The sequence below is a fragment of the Heterodontus francisci genome, chromosome 40, assembly GCF_036365525.1.
Source record: "Heterodontus francisci isolate sHetFra1 chromosome 40, sHetFra1.hap1, whole genome shotgun sequence".
Classification (NCBI taxonomy): Eukaryota; Metazoa; Chordata; class Chondrichthyes; order Heterodontiformes; family Heterodontidae; genus Heterodontus; species Heterodontus francisci.
In genome coordinates, this window is record NC_090410.1 from 17,864,216 (window position 1) to 17,884,348 (window position 20,133).

Consider the following 20,133-nt stretch of genomic DNA (forward strand, 5'->3'; position numbering starts at 1 on the left):
GAAATGACAGACCACGATATATGGCTGGCACAGGATTGCTGCTGAATTGTTTTGGTTTCACTTTGAACTGTTGGTTTTTGGACTAAAAGAGGTAGTTGGCGATCAGAAGAAACTCCAGACCACTGTTACCTCTCTTTGAATAATCTTTGCTCTTAAAAAAGCAAACATCTGTATGAAGTTGTATTGTTGCCTCCTGTAGTTTGAAGACATCCTGAATGTTTGCAGAAACCTTGTATCTTTAAAAGGTCTTTGCATCAAATGCGTGAGAACTGAAACCTCTGTTGCTGCACACCTGCTGCAGTTGAATTTCTTTGAACGCCTACCAAAGCAGACTGTTCATCAACCTCACCAGGAAAGATTCCTAGTGGCAGCCACCTATTTCACTTTGGGACACCTCGCCAAAACAAAGGACTTCAATATCCACTTCTCAGTCTAAGTTTTTTTTTATTCCTTCTATTTCCTTGTAACAGCTGTAAACAAAAATCCCTTCTTTCCCCCCGTTAACTGGTTGTTGGATGCATTGCGTGTGCATGAGGCTAGGATAAAAAATAGGGGACTTTAATATTTCAATTTGCGTATATATTTACTTCATCGTTGGTTAAGACTTGGTTTATAATAAACAGATAATTTTGTTGTTTATTAAAGAAACCTGGTTGGTGTGCCTTATTCTGGGGACAAATAGAGTATCTAATTGGTTGTTTCAGCAAATGGGAAAATTTATTAATATGCTGTGACCTGTGGAGAAGTGGGACTGAGTTAACAGTGCACTCCTCCTGCCTCGGTTGTAACAATAGTGATAAACTTCAAGAGCAAGAGGACATAGTCAGGCTGGTGGAATTGGTGGGCAAGTGGCAAATAAAACTTAATGCAGGGAAGTGTGAAGTGATTCATTTCGGTAGGAAGAACAAGGAGAGGCAGTATAAATTAAAGGGTATAATTCTAAAGGGGGTTCAGGAGCAGAGGGACCTGAGGAGATATGTGCACAAATCATTGAAAGTTGCAGTGCAGGTTGAGAAAGCGGTTAATAAAGCATACAGGATCCTGGGATTTATAAATAGGGGCATAGAGTACAAGAACAAGGAAGGTATGATAAACCTGTATAAAACACTGGTTCGATCTCAACTGGAGTATTGTTTCCAGTTTGGGGCAGCACAATTTAGGAAGGATGTTAAGGCATTAGAGAGGGTGCAGAAAAGATTCCCGAGAATGGTTCCAAGGATGAGGAACTCCAGTTATGTGGATAGATTGGAGAAGCTGGGGCTGTTCTCCTGGAGAAGAGGTTAACAGGAGATTTGGTAGAGGTGTTCAAAATCACGAGGGGTCTGGACAGAGTAGATAGAGAGAAACTGTTCCCATTGGCTGAAGGATCCAGAACCAAAGGACACCGAATTAAGGTAATTGGCAAAAGAACCAGAGGCAACATAAGGAAAAACATTTTATGCAGTGACTAGGGTCTGGAATGCACTGCCTGAGTGTGTGGTGGAGACAGATTCAATCAAGGCCTTCAAAAGAGAATTGCATAATTATCTGAAGAGAAATAATTTGCAGCGTTATGGGCAAACGGCTAGGGAGTGGGACTCAGTGAGTTGCTCTTGCAGACACGTTGGGCAGAATTGCCTCCTTCTGTGCTGTAACCTTTCTATGATTCTGCACTGGACATGACTGCATTTTTTGCCAGAAGTGTCTGCAGAACCATTACGGAGCTCAGGGAGGTAGCAAGTGCTGCATAACATGGACGCTACCTTAGCAACTCTTCCTGGCTGGTGGAAGAGAAGCAGCAACAGCAGGATGGTGCTAGAGTTAGGGCTGTTAGAAGTCCCCAGAGGAGGGCTGTTTTCTGGTGCCCTTACCCTGCTCCTGGGGCTTAAACGTCCAGTCACCTTCCTCCTGTTGACTGAACAGCGGTGTATAAGGAGGCAATGGCTCTCCAGAGGGGTGTGACAGGCCTGTTCTGCCTCTTACAGCAAGTGTTGAGTTTAGTGCCAGCAGTCACTCCTGTGGGCCCTGTATGCATTACAATTTGCAGCCCGCCTACAATAGCAAGACTACAGCAGAGAACCCTTACTCTGTACAATGGCCACTGGAACATATCGGGTGATGCCAATGCAAATCTCTTCACTTAGTGGGCGGTGGACAAGATATAGACTCAGACTGAGACTGTCACTAAACTAACAGACGCGGTGATTTTAATAAAATTAAAATTAAAATGCGTTCTTTATTAATTAATCATCCCCTCCCTCCTTGTTAGACAAAACAATAAAGACACCATTCATTTTCTCTCCAGACTTTAAAACACTTCTTACCCAGTTAGTTTCAAACTAACTTAACTTCCCTTCACATTGGCTAAACATAAACACAGAACCTTCGGGCTGCTGCGAAGGGTGAAAAGGAGCCCCCCACTAAAACAGGAAATAAAATGTCTGCATTTCCTTTCTCAATATTAAATACACTCCATAACAATGACATACTACACTCACCATGTCATGTGAAATCTGCAGCCATATAACGCTAATTACTATCTTAGACTGTCTAATTGTGCAATCTAGACCTCCTGGAGTTCACATACCCACGGAACTTTTCTTAAAATTCATTCACGGGATGTGGGCGTCGCTGGCCAGGCCAGCATTTATTGCCCATCCCTAATTGCCCTTGAGAAGGTGGTGGTGAGCTGCCTTCTTGAACCGCTGCAGTCCATGTGGGGTAGCTACACCCACAGTGATGTTTTTTATAGACTTTGTAGCGGTTAGTTACAACTGAGTGGCTTGCTAGGCCATTTCAGAGGGCATGTAAGAGTTAACCACATTGCCGTGGGTCTGGAGTCACATGTAGGCCAGACCAGGTAAGGACAGCAGATTTCCTTCCCTAAAGGACATTAGTGAACCAGCTGGGTTTTTACAACAATCGACAATAGCCATCATTAGACCAGTTTTAATTCCAGATTTTTTTATTAAGTTCAAATTCCACCTTCTGCTGTGGTGGGATTCGAACCTATGTCCCCAGAGGAATACCCTGGGTCTCTGGGTTACTAGTCCAGTGATAATACCACTACGCCACCGCCTACCTCAACTGCATCCACCATAAGTCAGTGAGCATGGAACTGTGCCTAATATAAGGTAGCATGCATAGAATGTACACAGCATGAGCCAGAGCACAGGGGGGCCATATTCAACAGGCATTCACACCCATGGAGCTGTACCCTACTTGATCAAGGACCCATAGATGTAAATCCAGCTCAAGCCTGCACACATGGAATTGTGTTAGGCATGAACTAGGACCCAGAGGAGCCCAGTTCCCTGTGAGTGTTGTCCCTATAGATGAAACCCGTCTCTGTGTCTCGAGTCTGAGTATCAGAACTCCCTGATTGTTTAATTTTCTTGCATGCCATTTAAATACTATAAAGTAATTTTCTCAAAATAAAATAGTTTTTTTTTTGTCCCAGTTACTGTTTGCAGTTCAAACCTCGGACTCTCACTTTAGTTTGATGGTGGGAGACTTCTTGGTGAACTGAGGTTTTCACTTATTGTACAGGACTGCCACCCGCAGGCTGCTGCAGATTTAGATTCATTCTTAGCTGGTGCTGGCAGCTAAACCCACTTCAGGCCCCACGGTCAATCTCTCAGTATTCAAGCACTGCTGGGTATCACCTGCAGCAGAACTTTCACTGACATTCACCCACCTAACATCCCGCCCAACCACCGTCGCACCCAATCAGCGTCCCACCCAATCACTGTCCCATCCACTGTCTCGTCAAATGCCTCATTGCCTGTCTAAGTCACTGTTCCCAGGAGTGCAGGGTCACTATTCACAGGAACTGAATTACAGCACATGTGCTCCATAGATAAACAGTCAAACTAATGGATGGGATTAAGGATCAAGTCCTGTTGTGAACAACTGGTCAAAATTTCGAATGAAATACAACTTCCCAGGGAGAAATAACTATCCCTATTGTGTTGGTGTGTTGCTGACTTGCTCAAGGATCAGCTGTAGCTCAGCGTGATAACACGCTCACCTCTAGGGCAAAGGTTGTGGATTCAAGTTCCACTCCGGAGACTGTAGCATAAAATCCAGGCTAACACTCCCAGTGCAGTGAGTGCCACACTGTCAAAAGGTGCCATGTGGTGCATGAGACATTAATCAAAGGCCTTCTCAGGTGGGTGCAAAAGATCGCATGCTACTATGTGAACAGGAGTGAGACTGTTCTCCCTGGTGTCCTGGTCAATATTTATCTCTGAACCAAAATCAATTGTTAAAAAAAAGGCTCTGTTCATTATCAAAACAAAAAATGCTGGAAATACTCAGCAGGTTTGACAGCATCTGTGGAGAGAGAAGCAAAATTAATGTTTCAGATCTGTGACTTTTCATCAGCACATCTCTCACTGGGCTATAGGTTCTGTTAGTGTCAGGCACTGACTCTCTTAACATTAATGTTTCAGGTCTGTGAGAGTCAGTGCCTGATACTAACAGAGCCTATAAGCCCAGAGAGTTGCTGAAAGCAAGCATTCAGGTGCAGCAAGCAGTTAGGAAGGCGAATGGTATGTTGGCCTTCATTGCAAGAGGATTTGAGTACAGGAGCAAGCATGTCTTACTGCAGTTATACAGGGCCTTGGTGAGACCACATCTGGAATATTGTGTGCAGTTTTGGTCTCCTTATCTGAGGAAGGATGTTCTTGCCACGGAGGGAGTGCAAAGAAGATTTACTAGGCTGATTCCTGGGATGGTAGGATTGACGTATGAGGAGAGATTGGGACGAATAGGCCGATATTCACTAGAGTTTCGAAGAATGAGAGGGGTTCTCATAGAAACCTATAAAATTCTAACAGGACTAGACAGGCTAGATGCAGGGAAGATGTTCCCAGTGGCTGGGGAGTCCAGAACCAGGGGTCACAGTCTCAGGATACAGGGTATGCCATTTAGAACCAAGATGAGGAGAAATTTCTTCACTCAGAGGTTGGTGAACCTGTGGAATTTTCTACCGCAGAAGGCAGTAAATATATTCAAGAAGGAGATAGATATATTTCTTAATGTCAAAGATATCAAGGGATATGGGGAGAAAGCAGGAACAGGGTACTGAATTAGATGATCAGCCATGATCTTTTTTGAATGGTGGAGCAGGCCCGAAGGGCCGAATGGCCTACTCCTACTCCGATTTTCTATGCTTCTATGTTGATAGCCCAGTGAGTCAGTGCCTGACACTAACACGGCCTATAGCTCAGAGAGAGAAAATGAGCAAACAATGAAACCATGGCAGAGTTCAGTTATTTTCCACATTGAGCCCCTTAATAGTTTGAGAAATCTTCCTTCAAGACATAAAGTAAGAAATTGTGCAACGGAATATTGGGACTGATAACGACTGAGTAACAAGGACATTCCTGGAAGGGCTGGTTCTGCATGCTATCAGTGCTGGGTGTTGTTATTGCACCTTTTTTACGTTTGGCCCCAGGCTGGATCTGTTCCAGCTGTCCCAGAGATGAGGAACAGACTGTACTGTGCAGTCCGCATACTGTTGGAAGCTGACTCATTGAATTGTGCAATGCCTCAAACCCAGTAACATTCACAGTGGAGTCAGTTAGTTGAGTGTTGCTCCATCACAATGGGCCTGAAAGACCCTGGCTGCACTCAGAGACAATGTTCATGGAGCATAACTCACAGCGTGCATACGCAGTCACTCACACAAACACACACACAGACATATACATCCCAGGCGCACATAAAAATGCGGTGAAGCCACAACTCAAGACTACATACTTGCTAAACAGTGGAAGCAGTGTGCTGTAGACAGAGCAAAGTGATCCCACAATCAACGGATCAGCTCAAAAGCTCTGCAGTCCTCCCACTTCCAGTCGTGAATGGTGGGGGACGTTTAAACAACTATCGGGAGGAGTGAAGGGGGAGCCCAGCACAGGTGAAGGGTAGGATCAACAAGTCCAGGGAATGTCAAGGGATATAGAGGATTGGATAAGGCTTACGGCAGAGAGCTGAAAGCAGCGAAGGTCCTAGAGGAGTATAGAAAGTGTAGGGGGATACTTTAAAAAGTAATTAGGAGAGCGAAGAGGGGGCATGAAAAAACACCGGTGGGCAAGATAAAGGAAAATCCCAAGGCGTTTTATAAGAATATTAAGGGCAAGAGGATAACCAGGGAAAGAGTAGGGTCCATTAGGGACCAAAGTGATAATGTGTGTGTGGAGCTGGAGGACGTAGGTGAGGCTTTGAATGATTACTTTTCATCTGTGTTCACTATGGAGAAGGACGATGCAGGTGTAGAGATCAGGGAGGGTGATTGTGATATACTTGAACATATTAGCATTGAAAGGGAGGAGGTATTAGCTGTTTTAGCGGGCTTAAAAGTGGATAAATCCCCAGGCCCAGATGAGATGTATCCCAGGCTGCTATGTGAGGCAAGGGAGGAGATAGCAGGGGCTCTGACACAAATTTTCAAATCCTCTCTGGCCACAGGAGAGGTGCCAGAGGACTGGATGACAGCGAATGTGGTACCATTATTCAAGAAGGGTAGTAGAGCTTTGTCAGGGGGAGATCGTGTCTAACAAATTTGATTGAATTTTTCGAGGAGGTGACAGGTGTGTAGATGAGGATAAAGATGAGGATGTAGTCTACATGGACTTCAGTAAGGCTTTTAATAAGATCCCGCATGGGAGATTGTTCAAGAAGGTAAGAGCCCATGGGATCCAGGGCAATTTGACAAATTGGATCCAAAATTGGTTTAGTGGCAGGAGACAGAGGGTGATGGTCGAGGGTGGTTTTTGCGATTGGAAGCCTGTGGCCAGTGCTGTACCGCAGGGACCCTTGCTGTTTGTAGTGTACTTTCATGATTTAGATGTGAATATAGGAGGTATGATCAGTAAGTTCGCAGATGACATGAAAATTGGTGGTGTCGTAAATAGTGAGGAAGAAAGCCTTAGGTGACAGGACGATATAGATGGGCTGGTAAGATGGGCAGAGCAGTGGCAAATGGAATTTAATCCCGAGAAGTGTGAGGTGATGCATTTTGGGAGTAATAACAAGGCAAGGGAATATACAATGGATGGTAGAACCCGAGGAAGTACAGAGGGACCTTGCTGTACTTGTCCAGAGATCACTGAAGGCAGCAGTACAGGTAGATAAGGTGGTTAGGAAGGCATATGGGATACTTGCCTTTATTAGCCAAAGCATAGAATAGAAGAGCAGGGTGGTTATGATGGAGCTGTATAAAATGCTAGTTAGGCCACAGCTGGAATACTGTGTACAGTTCGGGGCACCACACTGTAGGAAGGATGTGATTGCACTGGAGAGGGTGCAGAGGAGATTCACCAGGATGTTGCCTGGGCTGGAGCATTTCAGCTATGAAGAGAGACTGGAGCAGCCAGTGTTGTTTTCCTTAGAACAGAGAAGGCTGAGGGGGGACCTGATTGAGGTATACAAAATTATAAGGGACATAGATAGGATTGATAGGAAGAAGCTTTTTCCACAGCGGAGGTGTCAATAACCAGGGGGCATAGATTTAAGGTAAGGGGCAGGAGGTTTAGAGGGGATTTCAGGAAAAATCTTTTCACCCAGAGGGTGGTTGGGATCTGGAACACACTGCCTGAAGGGGTGGTAAAGGTAGGAACCCTCACAACATTTAATAGATATTTAGATGAGCACTTGAAACGCCATAGCATACAAGGCTATGGGCCAAGTGCTGGAAAATGGGATTAGAATAGATAGGTGCTTGATGGCCGGCACGGACACAATGGGCCTGTTTCTGTGCTGTATAACTCTATGACTCTATAACATCAGTGCAAAAGACAAGACTGAATCCTTTGCAACCATCTTCAGCCAGAATGCCGACTGGATGATGCATCTCGGCCTCCTCCTGAGGTCCCCAGTATCACAGATGCCAGTCTTCAGCCAATTCGATTTACTCCATGTGATATCAAGAAATGGCTGAAGGCTCTGGATACAGCAAAGGCTATGGGTCCTGACAACATTCTGTTTGTAGTACTGAAGTCTTTTGCTCCAGAACTTGCCGCGCCCCTAGCCAAGCTGTTCCAGTACAGCTACAACACTGGCATCTACCCAACAATGTGGAAAATTGCCCAGGTATGTCCTGTCCACAAAAAGCAGGACAAGTTCAATCCAGCCAATTACCACCTCATCAGTCTACTCTCAATTAAAAGCAAAGTAATGGGAGGTGTCGTAGACAGTGCTATCAAGCAGCACTTACTCAGCAACAACCTGCTCACCAATGCTCAGTTTGAGTTCCATCAGAACCACTCAGCTCCAGACCTCATTACAGCCTTGGTCCAAAAATGGACAGAAGAGCTGAATTGCAGAGGTGCGGTGAGAGTGACTGTCCTTGATATCAAGGTAGCATTTGACCGAATGTAGCATCAGTGTCCCTAGCAAAATTGAAGTCAATGGGAATCAAAGGGAAAACTCTCCACTGGTTGGAGTCATATCTAGCATAAAGGAAGATGGTTGTGGCTGTTGGAGGCCAATTATCTCAGCTCTAGGACATCACTGCAGGAGTTCCTGGGGGCAGTATCCTAGGCCCAACCATCTTCAGCTGCTTCATCAATCTTCCTTCCATCATAAGTTCAGAAGCTGGCATGTTCATTGATGATTGCACAGTGTTCAGTTCCATTCACAATTCCTCAGACAATGAAGGAATCCATGCCTGCACGCAGAAGACCCAAACAACAACTGAGCTGTGGCAAGAGTGAGTCAAATAATTCAATGGCATTACCATCACTGAATCCCCCACCATCAACATCCTGGGGGTGACCATTGACCAGAAACCTAACTGGACCAACCATATCAATACTGTGGCTACAAGAGCAGGTCAGAGGCCGGAAATTCTGAAGCGAGTAACTCACCTCTTGACTCCTCAAAGCCTGTCCACAGGCACAAGAGCGGAGTGTGATGGTATACTTGCCACTTGTCTGATTGAGTGCAGCTCCAATAACATGCAACAAGCTTGGCACCATCTAGGACAAAGCAGCCTGCTTTGATTGGCAACCCATCTTAAACAATCATTCCTTCCACCACTGGCAGCAGTGTGTACCATCTTCAAGATACACTGCATAAACCCATCAAAACTCCTTCGACAGCACCTTCCAAGCCAGCAACCTCTACCACCTAGAAGGACAAGGGCAGCAGGTGCATGGGAACACCACCACCTCCAAGTTCCCCTCCAAGCCACACACCACCCTGACTTTTTTAAAAATTTGTTCTTGTGACGTAGGCATTGCTGGCACGGCCAGATTTATTGCTCATCCTTAACTGCCCTTGAGAAGATGGCAGTGAGCCACCTTCTTGAACCGCTGCAGTGCATGTAGTGTATGTACACCCACAGTGCTGCTAGTTTAGTTGAGAGATACAGCACTGAAACAGGCCCTTCGGCCCACCGAGTCTGTGCCGACTTATACTAATCCTACACTAATCCCATATCCCTACCACATCCCCACATTTCCCTACCTATACTAGGGGCAATTTATAATGGCCAATTTACCTATCAACCTGCAAGTCTTTTGGCTGTGGGAGGAAACCGGAGCACCCGGAGGAAACCCACGCAGACACAGGGAGAACTTGCAAACTCCATACAGGCAGTACCCAGAATTGAACCCGGGTCGCTGGAACTGTGAGGCTGCAGTGCTAACCACTGCGCCACTGTGCCACCCTGTACTAGGGATGGAGTTTCTGGATTTTGACTGAGCGACAGTGAAGGAACGGCGATAAAGTTGCAAGTCAGGATAGCGTGTGAAAAATATACTTGGAAATATATCGCCTTTCCTTCAGCAGTTCATCGGAGTTCAAACATGAAGTTGCGGGAAAGATAGGCACGGATTTGGGAGGCGACATGTTCAAGGATTTTGGACAGGAAAGAGGTTGGAGATGGGGGCAATAGTTTGCAAGGACCGAAGGATGACGGGTTAGTTTTTCTGAAGAGGGTAATGACAGGAGATTTGCAGGTACCCATGGTGAAGGAACCATTTACAATATCGGCGGGTTTGGGGCCTGGAAGAGAAATTGCGTGGTTGGAAAAGAGAAAAGACGGAGAGGGAGAAAGAGAGAAGGCAAAGAGAGAATCATACTGAACAATATGTGGCGCAGTGGTTAGCACCGCAGCCTCACAGCTCCAGTAACCCGGGTTCAATTCTGGGTACTGCCTGTGTGCAAGTTCTCCCTGTGTCTGTGTGGGTTTCCTCCGGGTGCTCTGGTTTCCTCCCACAGCCAAAAGACTTGCAGGTTGATAGGTAAATTGGCCATTATAAATTGCCCCTAGTATAGGTAGGTGGTAGGGGAATATAGGGACAGGTGAGGATGTGGTAGGAATATGGGATTAATGTAGGATTAGTATAAATGGGTGATTAATGGTTGGCACAGACTCGGTGGGCCGAAGGGCCTGTTTCAGTGCTGTAAATCGAAAAAAATATATAAACCCCTCCACTCAGTAGCCATTATCTTGAGCTACAGACTTCCTTTTAATTATCCTTTGTAATGAGTAAACTGCACAAGCTGCCACCAGGGCTGAAGAAGAAGCAGACGTAGACAAACTACTTTGTAGAAATGCTCACATTATCTGTACATTTTATTTGAAGAACTGGACAATGAGCCCTGAGCCTCTCCTGCGCCACCTGCTGGCTGCACCGAGACTGAGTTAAACTGGCTCTTACTTTCAGCAGAGTCGGTCCCTCCTGCACAGGACCTGGGAGTGAATCTGACAGCGGACAGTGGAGGTGTCAGTGAACGTCAACAGCAGATTGGGGATTAACTCTGGAGTCCCCCATCGCGCCTGCTGCAGGATTCCTCATGTTTGCTACACAATTTGGCAGCAGTGGGTGATATTTACAGTTGTTGCACATTATGAGCTAAATATTGGGAAGCCAGGAAAACATTTGCAGAGTGGGACTGGATTTGTGTGACAGACCAGTGACAAGCTGGGCCACACAGATCAGTCTCCGTACCCCAGGCAAGGCACCGGAAAGCTGGACCCCAGCAAGAGTCAGTACCGTCAGAATGATACAGGGGCTTAAAGGGTTAAATCACGAGGGCCAGTTCCATAAACTAAGCTTGTGTTCCCTTGAGTTGAAAAAGTTGGGTGGGGGGGGGTGATTGAATCAAAGTTTCTAATATAAAATAATTTGGTCAGGTAGACAGAGAGAAACTATTTCCTCAGGTGGGGGGGGATCACAAAAGAGGGGCAGAATCTTCGAATCAGAGCCAGGCTGTTCAGGGGCGAATTCAGGAAGCACTTTCAGACAAAGGGTACTGGAAATCTAGAACTCAATCCCCCAAAAGGCAGTGGATGTTGGGGATCAATTGGAACATTCGAGGCTGAGATTGACAGACTCTTGTATTAGAATGTTGGAATGATACAGCACAGAAGGAGGCTATTCAGCCCATTATGTCAGTGCCGACTCTCTGAAAGAGCTATCCAATTTCCTTCAATTCCCCTGCAGTTTCCCAATAGCCCAGCATAATTTTCTCCTTCCGGTATTTAACATTGAGAAACTTGCCATATAAAGTATACTAAACTTTTCTTCACATAATATAGTCCTGAAATTGCACATTCTGGGAGAAATGCCTGAATCGGATTGTAGACACCCGGAAAGTCTCAGATCTGTCCCTTGCTAGCAATCCTCTTCGAACATTCCAGGAGGGCATTATGAATGTCCTTGGCACAGGAGATCTGTGACTTGATCATACTGAGGTACTGAGTGTACGACAGGCTCTCTGTCTGCACGGTGTCCGGCTTGGTTGCCGTGGGGACCAGGTTGGGTGAGTGCTTCGCGCTGTCGATGCTCTGGGACAGGCATTCAAACGCCAGTCTCTGCAAAGGAAGGGGTACAGTTGTCATCAGAAGGGAGAGAGATCAAACATGCACACACACCAATACCTCAGGCTATTCGACCATGGAGGGCATTACTGCTGAGTCCAGTCCCTGTCCACACATCCAATGTGCAGCAGGAGTCACTGGAAAGTGGAGTAGGAAATTTGACTGATTCTTCACCTCCCTGACCAGGACTCAGCCTTAGCTCAGTGACAGCAGTCTCGCCTCTGAGGTGGAAGGTTCCTGGTTCAAGTCCCACTGCAGCAAGTTCAGCGCACTCTAAGAGGGTCAGTGCTGTGCTGTCAGAGGCTCTGTCCTGAGGGAGTGCCAGAGGGTGACTGTTGTAGTGACTGAGATTGCACTGCACTGTTGGAGGCTTCCTTCCTCAGAAGAGGCCTCACCTGCCTGTTTAGGTAGAAGTGAAATCTCTGAGAGGATTACTTGCAGTGTCCAGACTGACATTGCTCACCCAAGACAGAATAATAACGTCATTCTTCTGACCTCTGTCCATGGGGCCAGGTACCATCATCCCACTTCAGAGCAATTTACTGTGCATCTCAGAGATACAGGATCCTTCATTCACAAACAGATTCCAGCCACTGATTCAATGAGTTTTAACATCTGTGAGATGGGTGAGGCCATTTATCCAGACCAGAACCTGTATTTGCCCTCACCCTCATTGGCCTGCTGAGTGCAGAGCAAGTCACCCATCTCCGCCAGCCAGAGCTCAGTGCTCCATGTGTCACCTCAGTCCGGAGTCCTCCTTCTGCCAGTTTTAAGCAGTGCCTCTTGTTCTAGTATGCCAGCCTGCCTGTGAAGCCTGGGTTCATTAGCAATATGGATGCCATCTCACCACCACCCCTTTCCCCCACCACTGCTGTCGCCACCTTTAATACCAGGACCTGCCCGCTGGCTCCACTGCAACCCGGGGCCTTTTGGCATATGTTCCTGGTATTCCAAGTATTTTTAAATGCAGTGAGGGTTTCTGCCTCTACCACCCTTTCAAGCAGTGAGTTTCAGACCCTCACCACCCTCTAATCCATCTACCAATTACTTTAAATCTAGGCTGACCTCTCTGCGAATGGAAACAGGTCCTTCCTCTCCACTCCATCTCGGCCCCTCAATTTTATACACCTCAATTACATCTCCCTTCAGCTTCCTGTGTTCCAAAGAAAACATACCCCAGCCTATCCAATCTTTCCGCATAGCTAAAATTCTCCATTCTTGGCAACAGCCGTGTAAATCTCCTCTGTCCCCTCTCCAGTGCGATGACATCCTTCCTATAAATGTGATAACTAGAACTGTATGCAAATACTCTAGCTATAACCTAACTAGCATTTTATACAGTTCTAGCATAACCTCCCTGCTCTTACACCCAGGGCCTTGGCTAATAAAGGAGAGCATCCCATATGCCTTCTTAACCACCTTATCTATTTGTCCTTATTACCTTCAGGAATCTGTGGACATGTACCCCAAGGTCTCTCTCTTCCTCTACACTTCTCTGTACCCTACCATTTATTGTGTATTCCTTTGCCCTCCTCTCCAGATTGAATTCCATTTGTCACTTTCCTGCTCAACTGAACAGTCCATTGACATCTTCCTGCAGTCTACAACTTTCTTCGTCATTATCAACCACACGACCAATTTTTGTATCATCTGCAAACTTCTTAATCATGCCCCCTACAGTTAAGTCTAAATCATTGATATATACCACAAACAGCAAGGGTCCTAGTACTGAGCCTTTTGGAACCCCACTGGTAACAGTCTTCCAATCACAAAAAACATCCATTAACCATTATCCTTTCATTCCCGCTTCTGAGCTAACTCGTCACTTGCTCTTGGATCTCATGGGCTTTTGCTTTTCAGATCTGTCTGCCAATGTGAGAACTTATCAAAAGTCTTGCTAAAATCTACGTTGTTTACATCAAGCGCACTACCCATCATCGACCCTCCTTGTGACCTCCTCAAAAAATTCAATCAAGTTAATCAGACCAACTTTCCCTTAATAAATCAATACTGACCGTCCTTGATTAATATGTGTCTTTTTAAATTTCAATTTATACTATTGCTCAAAATGTTTTCCAATAATTTGCCCAACACTGAGGTTAGGCTGACTGGCCTGTATTTACTCAGTTTATCCCTTCCTACCTCGCTAAGCAACAGTAGATTATTGGCTGCCCTCCATGCCTCCGGCACCAAGCCTGTCGCCAGAGAGGATTAGAAAATGATGGTCAAAGCCTCCGCTATTTCTTTCCTTGCTTTGCCAGTCTGGAACATCCTGGGATACACCTGAAAGACGTTAAACCCCTTAATATTTCCTCTCTCATTATTGTTATGTTCCACGTTGGAATCTACCAAGCAAAAGAATGGTGTTCACCTAACAATCGCAACAAAAAAATCAATATACAAGATTTCACCTTACTTTTGTATTTTAATGATCAAATCAAAGTCAATATGAATTGTACATTATACAGTGGATACAACAGAGTTAGACCTTGCTTTCTTTAAAGGCCACCTGCTAGAGGTCCATGGTGAATGTTCTATTGCAATTATGATGACTGTGAGCTCGCATATAAGCTAAATCCAATATGCCCAAAGAACAGGCAAGGAGACGCAACTCCAACTGAACAAAACTCCAAAGGCACAAAATGTCGAATGCCACCACGACTATTCTGCAGCCACATCTCCAAGATGGCGCTTGACTCCCACCTAAATAGGTTTCCCGACCCAGTACTATTAACAGCTACAAACGAATGTTGATGTCCACACCAAAGGCAGATATCCCAAAACAAACTGACAGCTTCACTAACCGACAAAGATTCTGATGACGACAGCTTTCCTTCAAACAGGAAAAACTCCACCATAACCTCCGATTACTATCAGGGTTACGATCAAACTACCTTTTTTAAAAAAAATGTAACCTTTATTGCAACATTAATATACCAGATGTTGCAGATGTAACCATTTTCGTCTGGGTGATACAAGGCATCAGGAGTGAGGTAGAAGGAGCTCTAGTTACAACCAGAACATGTCTCTTCTAGTCCCTGTTATAGCTATTGAACCCAAATTCACTGTATTGACTACATAGCTTGTAGCATACTAACAATATGGGCTTTCATCACACTTTACTCACTCTGGGAATTTTCTTTTTATCATATTCAGCAACCATACATATCTTCCTGGAATCTGTCAAACTCTGGTTATTTACCAGATTGCAATAACATAACAAATGTGACAATCAAGATCAGCATGATTTAAACATTATAAAATCGTCACGTCAAAGCTTTCCTTCTACATTCATTATTTAAACTCTTGTCAGAGCATCAGCAATCACATTGTTTTTGCGTGCAACGCGCAGTTGCAGCATCAAACTCCAACGAAACAGTCTTTGGTTCTTCGTTTTAAACTTTTGCAAGAACAAAAGTGGCTTGCGGTCTGTATAGATTAATACTTCCCCATCGCTGTTTGTAAAATACACCTCAAATTGTTGAAGAGGCAGTACGAGACTGAAAGCCTCTTTCTCAATGGTCGAGTACTTTCTTCGATGCTTATTAAGCTTTTCAGAGAAGTAACTAACTGGCAGTTCCAGGCCAGCATTATCATCACCACCTTGGAGAAGCACTGCTCCCTATCCAACATCACAAGTCACTTTTAAGTGGCTTACTAAAATTTGAGGCTGCAAGAACTGGCTCGTTTATCAAAACGGCCTTCAACTTCTCAAATGCCATTTGACATGATTCTGACCACACAAACTTCATATTTTTCTTCAGCAGGTTTGTCAATGGGGTTACCACTGTGCTGAAAATAGGAACAAATTTCCTGTAGTACCCACACACACCAAGAAATCATAGTATTTATCTCCTTGTCCCAGGTACAGGAAAGTCTATTATTGCTTGAACCTTGGCTTCTTGTGGCAACACTTGACCGATTACATGTCCTAGATAAGTGACCTTGGCCTTGGCAAACTCGCTCTTTGTCAGGTTTATGGCAAGGTTAGCTTTGGTCAGCCTCTCAAACAGAGCATTCAGATGCTTCAGACGGTCACTCCAAGTATCACCATACACCAAAATGTCATCACTTCACACAATTATGCAGTTTGGCAATCACTTGATTTCATTAATATAAAAGCAAAATACTGCAGGTGCTGGAAATCTGAAATAAAAACAGAAAGTGCTGGAAATACTTAGCAGGTCCGGCAGCATCTGTTTAGTTTAGTTTAGTTTAGTTTAGAGATATAGCACTGAAACAGGCCCTTCGGCCCACCGAGTCTGTGCCGACCATCAACCACCCATTTATACTAATGCTACACGAATCCCATATTCCTACCACATCCCCACCTGTCCCTATATTTCCCTACCACCTACCTACACTAGGGGCAATTGCTAATGGCCAATTTACCTATCAACCTGCAAGTCTTTGGCATGTGGGAGGAAACCGGAGCACCCGGAGGAAACCCACGCAAACACAGGGAGAACTTGCAAACTCCACACAGGCAGTACCCAGAATTGAACCCGGGTCGCTGGAGCTGTGAGGCTGCGGTGCTAACCACTGCGCCACTGTGCTGCCAAACAGCTCTCTCTGTGGAGAAAGAGGCAGAGTTAACGTTTCAGGTCTGTGACTGTTCACCAGAACTGGCAGAGGTTAGAAAAGAATTAGGTTTTAAGCAAATAAGGAGGGGGTGGGGGTGGTTGGTGGGGAAGAGAACCAAAGGGAAGGTGTGTGACAGGGCAGAGGCAAGAAGAGATTAAATAACAAAGCTGAACTGGGACAAAGGCAAAGAGAGTTTTCATGCTTGCGGTGAAAGACAAAGCATTAGTCCAGACAGAGTGTTAATGGCAGAATAATGAGCAGTGAGCAGCTCTGTCCACATAAAAAATAAAATAAAATAATAAAAAAAGAAAAAATGTAAAAAAGGCCAGTTATGCTCTGAAATTATTGAATTCAATGTTGAGTCTACAAGGCTGTAGAGTGCCTAATCGAAAGATTAGGTGCTGCTCCTCGAGCTTGCGTTGCTGTTCACTGGAACACTGCAGCAGGCCAAGGACAGAAATATGGGCATGAGATCAAGGGTGGATGTTGAAGTGGCAAGCAATCAGAAGCCCAGGGTCATGCTTTCAGACTGAGCAGAGGTGTTCTGCAAAGCAGTCACCCAATCTGCGTTTGATCTCCCCAATAAAATATTTAATTTTATTTTTTAACCATGTGCCTGTTTTTCATGTGGACGGAGCTGCTCATAATTCTGCCATTAACACTCTATGGACTAATGCTTTGTCTTTCACCACAAGCATTAACGCACGCTTTGCCTTTGTCCCATGACAGCTTCGTTATTTAATCTCTCCTGCCCTCTGCTCTATCATAAACCTTCCCTTTTGTTCTCTTCCCCACAATGCCTCCCCCCCCCCCATCCCGCTTTACTTGCTTAAAATCACTTGATTTCTCAGCTTCTGAAATGTTGCTGGTGCATTTTTCATACCGAATTGCAAGACTATACATTGAAACAGACCATCTGATGTTGCAAAAGTAGAAACTTCTTTGGCTTGGTCAGTCAAAAGTACTTGCCTATATCCTTTGAGCACATCGATCTTACTAACAAAGGCTAAGTTCCCTACCCTATCAATAAAATCCTTGAGTCTTGGAATCGGAAAGACGTCTTAGTTACTGCATTAATCTTTCGGTAATCCATACGGAATTTTTGGGTACCATTTGGTTTTGGCACCATTACAATCGGGGAACTCCAACTACTCTGACTGGGTTCAATTATGTCATTATCCGACATAGAACATAGAACATTACAGCGCAGTACAGGCCCTTCGGCCCTCGATGTTGCGCCGACCTGTGAAACCATCTGACCTACACTATTCCATTTTCATCCATATGTCTATCCAATGACCACTTAAATGCCCTTAAAGTTGGCGAGTCTACTACTGTTGCAGGCAGGGCGTTCCACGCCCCTACTACTCTCTGAGTAAAGAAACTACCTCTGACATCTGTCCTATATCTATCACCCCTCAACTTAAAGCTATGTCCCCTCGTGTTTGCCATCACCATCTGAGGAAAAAGACTCTCACTATCCACCCTATCTAACCCTCTGATTATCTTATATGTCTCTATTAAGTCACCTCTCCTCCTCCTTCTCTCTAACGAAAACAACCTCAAGTCCCTCAGCCTTTCCTCATAAGACCTTCCCTCCATACCAGGCAACATCCTAGTAAATCTCCTCTGCACCCTTTCCAAAGCTTCCACATCCTTCCTATAATGCGGTGACCAGAACTGCACGCAATACTCCAGGTGCGGCCGCACCAGAGTTTTGTACAGCTGCAGCATGATCTCGTGGCTCCGAAACTCGATCCCCCTACTAATAAAAGCTAACACACCATATGCCTTCTTAACAGCCCTATTAACCTGGGTGGCAACTTTCAGGGATTTATGTACCTGGACACCAAGATCTCTCTGCTCATCTACACTACCAAGAATCTTCCCATTAGCCCAGTACTCTGCATTCCTGTTGCTCCTTCCAAAGTGAATCACCTCACACTTTTCCGCATTAAACTCCATTTGCCATCTCTCAGCCCAGCACTGCAGCCTATCTATGTCCCTCTGTAACCTACAACATCCTTCGGCACTATCCACAACTCCACCGACCTTCGTGTCATCCGCAAATTTACTAACCCACCCTTCTACACCCTCATCCAGGTCATTTATAAAAATGACAAACAGCAGTGGCCCCAAAACAGATCCTTGCGGTACACCACTAGTAACTAAACTCCAGGATGAACATTTGCCATCAACCACCACCCTCTGTCTTCTTTCAGCTAGCCAATTTCTGATCCAAAGCACTAAATCACCTCCAATCCCATACTTCCGTATTTTCTGCAATAGCCTACCGTGGGGAACCTTATCAAACGCCTTACTGAAATCCATATACACCACATGAACTGACCTTCCTCTCTGACCTTGTCAATTTCCTTGGATGGAGTCTGTAGGAGCTTAGTTTGATTGGCTTAGCTTCCCCTACATCAACATCATGAATAGCCAGAGATGTACGACCTGGTTTATCTACACATACACACTTATACTATTTCAACAGGCCAGTTACATCTTTTTTCTGATGCTCTGGTAGATGGTGTTGCAATGTATCCAGATTTTCTACCACTTCTGTGTTTGACAGTCTCACAGCAGAAGCTCAATCTGAAAAATTTCAGTCTTAGACTCATTATCTGGCTCAACGTACACCTCATTATTACTATCTACATTCGCTACCACCTGTGCTATGCCACTGACTATGTTCACATCCATAGCATGTTTCAGCATGTTAACATGATATACTCTTTGACTCGTCCTTCTGTCTGGAGTACTAACCACGTAGTTTACATCACTGAGTTTCTTTTTGATGCAGTAGGGTCCACTAAACCTAGATTTCAATGGCTCGCCAAGCAGAGGCAGCAAAACTAGCACCTTATCTCCAGTTTAAAATTATGTGCCTCAGCTGTTTTGTCGGCTTTGCTTTCATCACTTGCTGAGAAACCTTGAGATGTTTTCTAGCCACTGCACAAACCTTTCCCGACATTTTGACACATAATCCAGGAGGTTAGTTTCATTACCTTGTGCCATAAAACTTTCCTTAATGAGCTTAAGGGAACCCCTAACCTCATGGACTGAAACCAGTGGACTCATTTGGCATATCCCTTGTCGCAAACAACAAGAAAGATATCCCTTTACCCCAATGCTTGGGATACTCATGACCATAAGCCCCAGTCATAGTCTTTATGGTCTGGTGATATCTTGCAACTGCGGTTGATGAGCAGACAACTTGAGCTTCTTCTTTCCTAACTCAAACGTGACTTCCTGAAACATAGCTGACATGAAATTTGACCCCTGGTTGACGGAATTTCTTTTGGCAACCCATATCTAGCGAAAAAAACAGACCAACTTCTCAATTGCAACTTTCCCCGTGATCTTTTCCAATGGTATTGCCTCTGGAAGTCAAGTGGATAAATCCATGATTGCCAGGAGATATTTATGACCTGATTTAATCTTAGTCAAGGGTCCAACCCAATCCACAAGAACCCTACTAAACGGTTCATCAAATACAGGTATTGGTATGAATGGAGCAGGCTTGATCGAAGGCTGTAATTTCCCAACTATTTGACATGTGTGACAAGTTTTACAAAAGGCAACCTCATTCTTGTGAAACTTTGGCCAAAAAAATGTGCCATTATCTTAGCCTGAGGCTTCCGAATACCCAAATAATCTGTGAGTGGAATCTCATGGGCAATGATCAAAATCACTGTGGTAACAATGAGGGACAATAATTTTATGGACTA

The 20,133-nt window shown here is 44.9% G+C and overlaps 1 protein-coding gene across 1 annotated transcript in view; it reads right to left on the reverse strand.

Annotated features, from left to right (window-relative positions):
• Positions 1–10,536: 10,536 nt before the first annotated feature.
• The window catches only part of LOC137353176 (inositol-trisphosphate 3-kinase A-like), a 105,729-nt gene continuing 96,132 nt past the window's right edge, over positions 10,537–20,133 (reverse strand). The window contains exon 9 of the mRNA XM_068019223.1: positions 10,537–11,809. Within this exon, the coding sequence (XP_067875324.1) occupies positions 11,594–11,809 (216 nt within the window). The 3' untranslated portion in view covers positions 10,537–11,593. The remainder of the gene's footprint in view (positions 11,810–20,133) is intronic.